At 41.1% G+C, this 13550-nt stretch overlaps 1 protein-coding gene across 1 annotated transcript in view; it reads left to right on the top strand.

The window, feature by feature from the left end:
- The first annotated feature begins 504 nt into the window (after positions 1–504).
- The window catches only part of LOC122620741 (mushroom body large-type Kenyon cell-specific protein 1), a 60830-nt gene continuing 47784 nt past the window's right edge, over positions 505–13550 (top strand). Inside the window, exons 1-2 of the mRNA XM_043798344.1 lie at positions 505–1537; positions 12721–12866. Coding sequence (XP_043654279.1) covers positions 12773–12866 — 94 coding nt within the window. The 5' untranslated portion in view covers positions 505–1537; positions 12721–12772. The remainder of the gene's footprint in view (positions 1538–12720; positions 12867–13550) is intronic.

Here is a 13550-nt window from a genome sequence, read left to right as displayed (position 1 = left end):
CGGACGCGGACCTAAAAATCGAAAACCCACCAAAAACTGAGGCTGAACGGCACGGCAGAAAAAACAAAATACAAATAAATGCAAACACCACTACTGGCGGCGAATCGTTGCAAATTTTTACAAACCCGAGAACAAAATGCTGGTTGAATAAAAAAAATGTGTGTGAAATTCTCAGAGAGCGTGTGCATTATGCATCCGTGTGTGTGTGGGTCTATCTGTGTGTGAGTCTCTGTGTGTGCATGTGTGTGTGTGTGTGCAATTAAAAATTGCACTGTACTTGCTCTTGGCCTTTCCAGCGGCGACTTGAGCGAAAAATCCAGCGCTCTCTGAGCCACCATTTTCTTTTTCTTCGCCTTTTTTTCTAGCTTCTTGCTGCTGCCTGGCTGCATGGCTCTCTGTTAACCAATTTCGCTTTTAGCCTTTTTTTACCGGCTGCCATGAATGAAGGCACCCATACAGCTGCACATACACAAGCCGGCTAACTCGCGCTCTCTCCACCGCACTCACTCACACTCTCTCTCTCACTCGCTCACTCACTCGCTCATTGAGTGAGTTGTGTGGATGCACTTTTGGGGCGAGTGGAAGTGGGCGCTTGCATGTGTGCGTGAGTGCATCCGCTCGGCGAACGCGACTGCAGCGGTCTGCTCAGCTGTGGCAGGCTGGCTTTAGCTTCATTGTCCGTCAGCTCGAGCGGTTCGCTTCGGTCCCGGCCCCGCTGATTTGGATTTGGATTCGGATTCTCGGATTCTCGGTTTCTCGACTTCTCGGCTTCTCGACTTCTCGGCTACTCGGATACTCGGCTACTCGCTTCCTCGGATTCTCGGATACTCGGATACTCCGATAGTGGGATATTCTCGCCAGACTCGGTTTCTCTGCGAGATTCTCCATTCTCCGTTCTCCATTCTTGATTCTCCGTTCTACGTTCTCCATTCTCCATTCTCCTCGCTGGCCAGACAGGCGATTCTTGGGCTCGGGGACCGATTTGGGTTCGGATCGAAAGCGGCGTTCGCTGCTGCAGCGCTGCCGGCGTCGCTGCCTGCGCTCTTGCGTATTAGTAACGTCGTTCTGCCAGTGTTGTTGTTGTCGCTGGTCGCGGTGTGCGAATTTTTATTTATTTTCTACTCACACACACACACACACAGACACGCGGAGACACACACACACGCACATGCACACTACCTTTACATGCTTCCTCTTCCCGAGCGAAAACAATAATAACAACAACAACTGAGAGAAAAACCTTTTACGTGCGTTTTTCTTATGACGAAAATTTTTTAGTTGACAACATGCCAGGCCACTAAAAACCAAAAAAACCAAAAAATTTCAAAAGTAAAAAGAGCTGAAAATGCAAAAGTGCTGTGACAACCACAAATAAATGAATAGTGGGTAAACAAAAAAAGTTTAATACATTAAAAACAAATACCACAAACAAAGTCAACGTTTTTACCCAACTGCTTTAAACAAAAAAACACCGCAAATTTTTTACATATTTACATATAAATGAGCTTGTAAATATTGGAACGCTTTGCCACGAAAAGTGAGTAAGAAATCTTTTTTATTCATTCCATTTATGTACATATGTATGTACATACATCAGAATGGGGAAAAAATCACGAGTCAGCACTTTTGGGTGCTCTGTAAACAATACAAAAATTAATTAAATTATGTCTGTTTCAATTAACTTTTTTTTTTATTTTATGAATTATTTAACTCCAAGTAACATACTAGCCCTACACTTTACTTAATGTCTCGTACTGTAATGCTTACTGATTATCTTCAGTGTAGATATTTTCTTATCAATACAGCTAAGGTATTTTCAGGGATTTCCCTGAATCAAGTAGCTCCATTTGCATTATAATCATAGCCACTAATTTTTCTGGAACTAAGTATCTATCTATTACAAATTAAACTGCATGAGTTTACACATAACATTCCCGGATTTTCCCCAATTGCAATATTAGGTGGTATTATTATTATTAATTAAAAAGTTGATATGCCTGATCATGCATTTCCCAATTGTTATGGGATCGGTTCTGCTGACTAAATCGATGACTCTGAATGCCTGTGAGTAATGAATGCACTGATTGGCTCACTTGAGGCAAGTTCGTTGCTCAAAAGAAATTATAATAGATCATTCTAGAATAGGAAATAAATTGATAAGAATTTATTTATCTGAGTTGCTTAGTAATACAGAAAGAGGTAATTACAGTCGTGTTACTCAAATGCAAAGCAATTCGCGAAAATCAATCGAATGTTTATGAAAAGCTGAAAAACTTTCCATCGGCTCAAGAAATCAACACAATTGCATTCGGAAGCCCAACAAGTGCCTCTCATGGGTGTAGATACCCCACCCCCCTCTGTAATATTTGCTTTTCCAAACAATATGTCACCTACAATGGACTTGAATGGGTTTTCCTTTATGAGGCACACAAAAATAAATTGTAATACGCGGAAATCTTAACGGCCAATTAATGCACAAATATAAATGTCAACTTGAAATTTATTGAATTTGAATGAAAAATAATATGTATGCATTGTACATGGAACAATTAAAAAATAAAATAGAGAAAGACAAGTGAAGTGGATGCGAATCAAGTGCGAGAGTATAATAATAAAAATTTCTAATTAATGCGCTTCTAATTTCAAGTTGACAGACGGAAAGCGCTGCGCCTGATGTTTTTATTATTATTGTTTTTATATAGATATTTCGCCAAGTGATTCGCTTTGTGCACAATTGCATTTGATTTCGAATAATTCATTTGCGGCGATTTATGACACAGTCTGACTGCCACATGGACGGAAAAAAATAAGACAATGAATCAGTCGGGTGGGGTGAACGAGAGGGGGGTGGGGGTATAAAAGTGGAGGGGAGGGGCACAGACTGATGTACCGCCCACGCGTGGCAATTTTCTTTTCACTCGCCGTTGTCCTTGAGGCTTTTCCGCATTTCACGACAACGACAACGACGACAAGTTTTCAGCTTTAATTTGCCGCCGAGGCGACAGAAGCCAAGATGGATTGAAATTTAATTTCATGTTCTCAAATTGATTTGTGCGGATACCCATTAGTCATCCCAGCCTCAAGACGCTGGCTTCGGGCCAGGATTAGCATTAGACTGGAGTGCAACAGGCGGCAGCATGCAACACACAGTCATCTGACTACCAGTCTGCCTTCCTTGGTGTGTGTGTGTGCTGCACGTAAGAAACGAGTTATTGGAACAGGTTCATGACCTTGACCATCAACACAAGGCAGCAGCAGCAACAACAGCAGCAACACGGGCAACATCAGCGGCACAACAGCAATTGCAACACGGCCTCCTCAACTCGCCTCCTCGGGCAGACAAAAGGAAGTGGTTGCATCTGCATTTGCATTCGCCATTGTTCGCCTTGGATTGGATTAGATGTTGCAACAACAGCAACAGCACAAGCAACAGCACAGGCAACAGCAACAGCAACAAGTTGCTGCCACTCCGGGAAGTCGGGCAGTAGTCGCCATGCATTTATCGCTCACTGAGTGACTCACACTCCAAAAGCCAAGGGTCTAGTGGTTCTGCATCTATACATCTATGCATCTACGCCCAGGGAAATGCGTGATTCATTTTTATGGAAACTAAAAAGCTTGCACTGCTGTATGTATAAAAATGAGCATTTCAAGCTAAGCTTTTATATCTGAATAATACTTTCGTTAAATTAAGATGTAAGCCTTTTTATATATGAGCCAAAGCTAATGCTATTTGAATTGAACTTTATACTTATATTACTAAATTAAGTATAGGGATGAAAGAAAGAATCTGTGTTGTAAATCACCTTTAAAGTTCTGAATAACTGAGTATCTAGATACCTAACATTCAATCTCTGCCCTCAAAAATTGGTTTAATTCTGGAATCACCTAAAAATTGTACGCAAATTGCTTACAACGAAATCCGAGAGAGCTTAGTGGGATTTCAGTATTACCCCAATGCTCGTGTGGCTGGGAAAATGCTGTGGAAAAGAAACTGTTGCTCTGCTCGCAAGGACGAAGGATGGGAGTGGTGAAGTGGGGTTAGGGGGAGATGGGGGATCGGGGATGGGGGGGTGGCTCCTGCAATTGGGAGGCTTTGGATTTTTTTGTGCTTATTTTTCGTATTTCGCTTCTTTCTCGCAGTTTTTTCTGCATCCTCCGCATGCCGCCCCACTATATAGTTTATATAGTTCGGTTGGGTGGTTGGCTGGTGGGTGGTGGGGCCACTGGAAGCGCACTGGAAGTATATAGGTGGTGCAACAGGCAGTTGTTGTTTCTAGCTGGCCGAGGAGATTGGGCTGTGCTCCACATAGAAGGCGTGTCCCAAACGAGGATTCGGATTGGGAAAAATGAGCAGCACAGCAGGGGGGAGGGCAGTGGGGAGGGGAAATAAATGTTTTTAATTTAACTTTGGCCATGTCAAATGCCGTACGAAAAGAAAAGCTGAAAAACATCGGGGCAACAGGTGGGGGAAAACAATGGGAGTTGGTCAATTATGTTGATTATGGCTTCCTCATTCCTCAGAAGCGACTGGCAAAGTTTAAACAGCGCAGCGACCTTAATAGAGCCAATTGTGTGACGGCCACAATGCGTTTGGCATTCCCCCCGCATTGTTGTCCAAAAACAAAATCGATATTTTCCATATGCATAAACACAATTGAACAAACAATTTTTAGGCGAGTGCAGCAACAGCGCACCGGCAATGCCAAACTGCCATATTGTCCTTGAGCTTATCACCTTTTGCACAGCAACGAAAAAAAATGCCAAACAAAAAACTAGTCGGCAGCAACAAATGAAAAAAAAAACTGGCCAACAACGTTCGCAAATATCAATTCAACTGTTCTCGCAAAAAAAAGGAGAAAAACAGAAATACAACAAATTTGCGAAAAATAGAAAATGAAAATACAAAAACGCGGGACAAATATTTTCGCATTTTTTTTTATTTATACTTGCATACCAGTTTTTTTCATATTTTCCAGCGTTTTTTTATTCGCAAATTCTTTGTGGCATCATTTACTGAAAACAAACACGTTTGCCTCTATTTTTTAGATATTCCATAGAAAACGGAGCCATTTTATGATATTTTACATTTCAATATGGCTTGCATTGATTGTGTTTAAATGTTATAATTTATTTTTTGTTAACTTGTTATCTTAATTAATATTTTAAGTGGCAAAAGGTTGGATTGCAGAAATAAAATGGAAGGGAGTTACAAATAAATTATAAAAAGGAATCATAAAATAAAATAAATGAATTCAAAGCATAGCATTCATGGCTTTTGGTTTAAACTTGAATGACTGCAATAATTTTATTTAAATAAATTCAATTAAATTACATTTTTTTTTTCATTTTTTATGCTTTTATAACTAAGTGATATTTACATACATATATATATATTTCAACAACAAATATTTCGATCACTTAAGTTATACATACATATGTATGTACCATTTTACTAGCTTAATCCAAAATTCTAACCTTTGTTTTAAAACTTCTGATTTGCACGAAAATGGACTTATATAAAATTCTTGTTTAGCACTTGCTTATTTTTTCGGTTTGTTTGTTTTTATTCTGCCGTTGGCGACGTAACAATTAAATTCATAGAACTCGCTCAACTCTGCCTGCTTCCCTGCGGCTTACAAATAGTTTCAATTGCGGCTGAATTTTGACGATACTCACACGGACACGAAGTACACATACCCAGGCAATTAGACAAGGACGGCTGGCGGGGGCAGAAAGAGAGGGCAACACGCACGACCACTTGTATTGACGTTTGGTTGGCGACAATTGATTTTTGTTACGTTTTCGTTTATTTTCATTCCGCCATCGCTGTTTTTTTTTTGTTTTGTATTTTTTTTGTTGCATTTTTTCAGCAATTTAGTTCGTTTGCTTTCTGGCTTCGTTATTTAGACAACTGCTGAAAAAAAAAATATTTTCCTATTCCTCCGGTCCGCCATCGCGCCCTCTCTTTCCCACCAACGGCGAGGCCACACACGCGCTGCACTTTGCTGCACTGTTCATAATTCCACGTTTTTTTTTCGCTGCTCGTTTTTTGTCACATTTTTGTGGCATTTGTTTTTTTATTTTCGCGAATTGCTTGGAAAACTTCTGGTCGCTTTGTCGGCCTGCGACTCAATTTCGTCTTATCTAATTTTTGTTTTTTGTTTCTATTTCGCTTCTTTAGTTTACAGCGCCTCTCTTTCTTTTTTTTTCAGTCTTGCAGTTTTCCATTTGGTTTTTGTTTTTTGTTTGTTTTTGTGTCGAAATCAGGGCAAATTCATCATCATCAACAACATCGTCGCCTTGTTGTTTTCCTTTCTTTTTAGTTTTTTTTTGTGTAACAAAGATAAGGCTTTTTGCGGGCAAACGAGCGAGTATAGTGCTGCTGCTGCTGCCGCTTTTTATTCTTTATACAATTTCGAGACGAGGGCTTTTCCGAGGGGTCGGACATTTTCGTGTTTGTCGAGTTAATCATTTCGGGCGAAATTTGATAATTTTGAAGGTGACCTCAATTTGTAAGCGGCGCTGCGAAACGCGAATCGCGAACTGCGAATCGGGGGAACCCAAAGTCTTTTTATTTTTCGCAAATTGATAAGGCGGCCGCAGAAGAGACGGCAGCGATGCAACGGCGAGAAAAGCAATAATCACACCGAAAAAAAAGGAAGGAAGTCATAAATGCATAAAAACTGTTGTTTAAGTAGCAGCCAAAGCAGCGGAAGTGCGAAAGCGATAGTCATCAGCACTGGCAAATATTACATCACTTAAAGAAGAGCACCATATAAAACTGAAAGAAAACATAAAATGAAGTTAGTTGTGAGATTGTCAAATAAAAATTAAAATAACCGGAAGAACTCCTTTATTATTATGAAATGCAATGGCGATAACAAATATGGCGACATCAAAAAGCGGTACTAAGGCGACCAACTTGAATATATATAAGAACGCAAATGTGATGCATTTGGCCTGCTCACATATTTATGAAAAAAGTGCATTTGCATCGCCGGTTAGCCAGGTGGCAATGCAAAAAGGTCGAAGGTGAAAGGAGGAGGGACAGGCAACCGAAGAAGTCATCGCATATATCTTCAGGCAGTTTTAATAAAACCCGAAACTGACATCATAAAACAAGCAGCAGCACATATGACACTCGACGTGGCACAGGTCGTATACGTAACCAGCATACGGGGCGGATGGGTGATTTGCTTCGGTTTGGCTTGGTTTTGTGTTCTACGAGCATGTGAGAGGGTGTTTAGTTGCTGGTGTTGGTAAACAAGCAGCCACACCCATGCTACACACAGACAAAGCAACAAGTCGTTGTACCCAAATATATAGTGCAAAATAAAAAAAAAGTTTAGAGTCGGTATGGGAAATGTGCAGGCATTGGGATGAAATGGGGTTTGGGTGGTGATGGTGGTGGTGGAGGTGGTGAAAACTAAATAAAATGAAAACGAAGACAGACTTCCAGAGAGCTGGGTGCTTAGGTGAGAGGAGGAGCCACCCGAACCCACACCCAACCATCCAATGGCAGCAGCCAAAAAACAAGCAAAGTCAGAGCAAAAAACAAAGTCCTCATGGGTTTGGGGTGGCTTTTTTGTGGGTGCTGCTGCTGTATTGGTAACTGCCATTGCTGCTGCTGTAGATGTTCCTGCTGCTGCTGCTGCTGTTGCTACTGCTGCTGCTGCTGCTGCCTCCTGTTGCGCATATTGCAACGAAAAAGTTTCGTAACGTTATTTTCACATTTCCTGCAGATTGTAACGGGCAACGAGGAGCAGCCAGATAGTGTCGCTGCTGCTTTTGCTATTTCTGCTGCCAAAATGCTCAACAAAACATGTCGAAAATGTGCCACATGCCAGTAGCAGGAGCAGCAGGAGCTGTTGGGGCAGCTAGGGAAGTTGGGGCAGCTGGGGCAGGGACAATGCTCCTGTTGCTCATCGGCATGCAACAGTTATGTACAGACACACACACACACACATAGGGGTATACAACGAAGTAGATAGGGACAATAAGCACCGACACACACAATGCCGGCAGCCAAATAGTTCCATACAAATGCACAGACAACACATTTCGACATGGCACATTTAGCATCCTTGAGCGGCATTTAACTTCATTTCACCCACAGAGACACGGATGCCAGGCCACTTTGTTGTTTTGCAGTAGTACCAGTACCAGTAGCAGTGGCAGCAATTCTCCTCTTGTTTCATTATTTGATTTAAAAACATCTCCGGGGGGCGTTCTCAACCCGTTTATGCAATCAGTGTCAACGGCAAACTTTGCCAAGTTCTGTGCGCCAAGTTTTGTGCCTTTTTGTGTGCGTCTTGTTGGCAGGAAATTAAGTTTTTGGCACTTTCGGCAACGGCTCGAATACCTCAACGGCAACAGCAGCACTTCATTTGGGGTCAAGTGCAATCTACTGCCCATATGCACAATAAATCAGCCAATGGCCAACGCCACACCAAGTCAAGTCAAGTCGAGCCAAGAGCAAGTCCAATGGCAAGACTTGGTGAGCCGCCTCGAAACTTGTCTTTCCTCACTTGTTGCCGGGTTTTTAGTTTTTTTTTTCACCTTTTTTTCTTCTCTTGGCCGTTTTTGTAGGTGAGCTGGGCCATGAACGAGGGGCAGGCTCGACCTTACCAACCAGGCTCCATGGAGTGGTTGTTGGGTGTGGAGTGAAGTGGTGTGGAGTCGTGGGGCTCTGACTCTGCGCCGCAGATCGCAGACCAACGTTAGAAATGGAAATGCGCTTGACTGCATACAATGACTGCAGCGAGGCAACAGCGAATGTGTGTTACTATAACTGAGCCAGCAGCCAGTTGGCCTGTTAGCCAGTTAGCCAGTTAGTTGGCTAGTAAACTAACCAACAAGTTGACTTTGGTTTCGTTTTCGATCTTCCTGTCATTGTGTTGCCGTTGTGGCGCGTGCTCATCTCGCCTTAGTTAGCCGATGTTGCACACGCTGCCTGCACTTGTTGCACACGCCCGCAGCAACTGGCAAACTTGCAACAGGTGAGAGTTGTCATCGCTGCTAGTCGGCAGATATGAACTCCAGGGTCAGCGGATATTTTGAGGCTAGATAAGTAAGATTTATGGCCACTGCCGGCTAATATTACTCATACGCCAGGGGATACCAAACAAATTAGTGTTAGCTCTGCCAGTTTTTGCCCACACATAGAGACAGATATAGGTAAATGCAACCAGGGAAAACCGGAAAACCAGAAATAATAAAATTTCCCTTGCTCCCTAAACACGTTAAGCCCCCTTAAATATTTCGCTTAAGACAAGCCCAGCTTCCTCATGTTTTTTGCACGCTGATTAACATATAATCCCCATTCGAATTAAGCGAAATTAACATATTTGCACAATTTAAAGCACTTCAATGAATACATTTTACTATGCGAAGGTCGCTCACAACATCACAATAAACAGATCATGCAATCAAACCGCCATGCAATCCGCAAAACAATTTTGCTAGAAAGTAAATCTAAAAACAAACAGCACATAATTAATAAAATTATGAGAACACTTTGGGGGCGATAATAAAAAATATAGCAAATTGTAAGCGATTATTTCCGCCTTTTTCCGGGCAGCCACAAAAACGAGAAATTAGTAATAAATTCATCGATTGGATATGAATATGAATGGCGAAAAGAGTGTAAAAAATTGCTATGCAAATTGAGTGTTTAGAATAACAAAAAGCGAAGGCTTTCAGGCATGCAAAGCATCTCCAGCAATTGGAACAATAGAAAAAAAAAAAATATTGCAAAACGATTTCAAGGCCTTAACATTGGCGCAAAATTTGGCCCAAGTCTTGGGGCCAATTCAACACCTCAACTTCAACTTTGAGCTAATGAGAATCGATTGCAGTCGGTCCAAACTGGTTAGCCAAAATGCACTTTGTGCCCAGATCACATCCAATCCCCCATTCCAGCCGAACCGAGCTGAACCAAAACCAATCCAATTGATATTAACTCGTTTTGTTCTAGGCAACATTTTGTGATCGCTCGTGGCTTAGAACAGAACAGAACAGTACTGAAATGTACTGAGTAGAGCAGAACCTTTGGCCAGCCAATCAATTGCTGCCATTTTTTAGTGTTTTTGTGATTTCGTATTCCATATATTCCAAAGCAGTGCAATACATATTATATGGCTATGGCTGCGAGTTTCTAGCTTCTAGCAGGGCGGCCTTGATATTTTGTTTTATTTATGAAATCAAATGCAGGCGAGCGAGATACGAATACCGACAGCCACCAGATACTTGTGGCATTTATTATAAAAAGCTTTCGACTGAATGAATTCCCCTTAGCTTTTGTATCTGTAACACGTACATATACATCTCATCTATATATATATAGATAGATAGTTATTGCAACGACTGTCTTGGGCCTGTCTCCGATTCTCAGCCAGATGCGAAAGGCAGGAAGCCGCAGAGCTCAAAATAAGCATTGACTTTGCATATTTGTGTGTGACAGGCCCAGCTGTATCAACGGATATGCCGGGGAATGTTTGGCATTTCCTTTGGGGGAAACTCGATTTAGTTTTAATTAGAAAATTACTTAAAATAATACCAAAAAGAAGGCGTTGGGCTGCCCTAGGAATCGCTCAATCTACCATCTCGCTTGCTCGTTTCGTGCACCAGAAGAAAAATGCATTTCATTAGCAAGGAAAATGCATGGGTTTCCCTTTCTTTCAGTTGCATAATAATGGTTTTATTAAATAGCAAGCTTATTCGTTTTCTATAAATAAAGATATAATTATGTAAAGATGCAATATATAATTGCAAAACTAGTTTTACATATTCCGTAGGGTATTCATATAAATTCAAGGGTTGTAGGAAATTCAAAATGCAGCTTTATGAGTTTAGATATAGTTCCTAACCCCTGACCATTCATTTTTGTTGATGATATTTTCTCGCTGTGCTGCTCCACCCTGGCAAATTGCTCGCAGGCTCCTCTGCCGGTTTTCGAAGCTTCTGTTCATCTTCTTCGACTGCTTGGGCTCCTCCTGCTCCTCCTGCTCCTCCTGGCTGTTCTTCTTGGTAGGCCGGCAACGTCCATCATAATCAACGTCCATCATCAGTTGGCTGCTGTTCGGCCGCGTGCTCCGTTGACACGCCCACAAAGCTACTGCTACCTGTTGTTGCTTGGGTTCTGTTGGGTTTTACTGGGTTTTCTGGGTGTGCTGGGTTTGTTGGGCTGATGGGCCTAACTTTGGCATTGCCCGCCTTTGGCCATGGCAGCTGGAGTAATTTTTCATCAGCGTAAACATCTTGAAAACGCTCTTTGGGCTACCAGTTTTACTACTACTACTACTGGGCCTCGCAGATTGGAGCGCAAATGGCAGCTGCTTTCGGCCCGGTCATGTAAGCCAACATCAGCATATCTGCTATCTGCTATCTGATATTAGAATCTCAATTACATTTTCCAGCTCTGCGCCACTCTGCCTAGCTCTGTGCTATTGTAATTTCCATCCGAAAGGGGGGGGGCTGGAAAAACTAAGCCGGTTTTTTCGGTTTTCGGGTAGGCAAATATCCGTCGAGGTAAACATGAAAATTTAGTGGCTGTCATAGAGATAGCACATAGCACAGGCCGAAAGGAGAACAGGAAAAACCTAAAGAAAAGCGGCGGGCAGTACCTCAAATTGCATCCTATCAGATTTAATCATTTATCAGCCAACAGGCAATTACAGGTTGGGGCATTTTCATTCATAGGCCTTCAAAACAGAAGCGGAAAATGGCGAAACCAAAAAAAACCCCTTTGCCTTGCCTGAAAATTACCCGAATTGGGAATGCAGTCCATAAAAGTTCCGATGCATCTCATTAGAGATTGAGTCTCTAGCCAAACTCATAGCGAAATCCCAAACACGTTTCGCAATTTACGACTTTTTAATAATGAAACAAAACTAATTTAATGCAAAGCGACAACAACGACAACGACATTTGAATAAATTAATGTAATAGACAGCTTAAGCAGCAAGAAATATTGCTGTCCATTTGTTCAATTGTGCAGTGAGTTTTAGAACACAAAAGCGGATCAAAATGAAAAAATGAAAGATTTTTTTAAATAATAATATTACAAAATAAATGTAATATATTGATTTCAGTTCATCATCAAATTGGTATTTTATTTTCCAAATTAAGTTACCTATTTTCCTGGGTATAACCAATATAAATCGATCAAGAACTTAACTTTGGAACATATAAATAATATTTTTTTAAATATTTTTTTATAAACTCTACGGTATCTCTGGCTAGAGCCCACTGTACTTGTAACTAGGAAATATCAAAAACTGGTAGCTGCCCGAATAGTAAAAGCCCCACCAATACTCTGAGCAAAAAAACCACAAAATACAACAACATCGGCAACTAGAACTGCAACAACAACAACTACCATAGACTGGTGGCTTAGCAAGAATTCAACAACAAAATCAAGAAAAATAAATACATTTTCAGCATATGAAATAATATGACGAAAACAACAACAACAACAAAAAATCTAAAGTGCAACAGGTTTTGTGTGTTTTCGCGATAACCTTGAAACAAAACTCGTTTAATCATTTCGTAGCGTTCGAAAATGCGGCAACAACAACAACAACAGTAAATGAAATTTTATATGGCGCATTATAGATTTAATAAATTAACACTCATTTCCATTGGGGAAATTTTTCGTATTTTTGTGTTTGTCGTTTCCAGCTAATTGTGTTGACTTTTCGCTTTTGTTTATTGCAGGTACAGTTGCGATTGAACAATATCGCCGATATATCCCCAAAAATCGAAAGCTATGGCCGATTGTTCGTTTGTGAGATGTCTGCAAGAGCGTCGGCTCATCAAAAGGGAGCTTTTGAAATGGTCCAAGGATATGCTGCACATTGTGGGTGAGTTTGGGCAGTGCCTTCTTCAGAAAACAGGGAATATATATATATTTTTTAAAATATTTAAGAATGTAATTCTGCATTATTTAGCCTAATGTGTATATCACCACGAAACGGGGAAAAAGTTTTTAATTTTTGGAAAACTTATACCTCTTAAATCTCACTAATTGAACTGCCATCCACTGTGATAAATAATTAATTTGACAAATATTTTCATACCATATTTTACAACCTACTTCCGTACTGTCTAAAATAGCATTAAATATTCGGTAATCAATTTACGTTTTCCATTATCCTTTCGCTATTATCCTTTCAATACTTTCTCACCTGTATTGGAGCCCCATCCACCTCTCGTGCAATCCAATTAAAATCCGTTGAAAGCCAAAGGCGCTGATGAAAAGCACCCAAGCCAATAAGCAGAATAATTTTTGTGCTAGGTGGCTTAAGCATCGCACCACCGGATATTATACTATCTATATTGTATACTGGGGGGAATTCAAACTGCAGATTTTCCTGCGATTTTCCAAACCCTTCGACGGCCTCATCGTTCATATTAAGGCCGCAAATGGGATTTGGCCCGTGGAAATGGCAAATGAAGTGCCTGCAAGCCTGCAAGTCGCTTTTGGCCTGAAATTGACTTTAGCCAGACCTAATCAACATTGACTGGGCTCAAGCCCTTGCCATATG

The sequence above is a fragment of the Drosophila teissieri genome, chromosome 3R (genome assembly GCF_016746235.2).
Source record: "Drosophila teissieri strain GT53w chromosome 3R, Prin_Dtei_1.1, whole genome shotgun sequence".
Taxonomy (NCBI): domain Eukaryota; kingdom Metazoa; phylum Arthropoda; class Insecta; order Diptera; family Drosophilidae; genus Drosophila; species Drosophila teissieri.
Note: the sequence above shows the minus strand (reverse complement) of the source record. Positions and strands in the feature narration are given on the sequence as shown.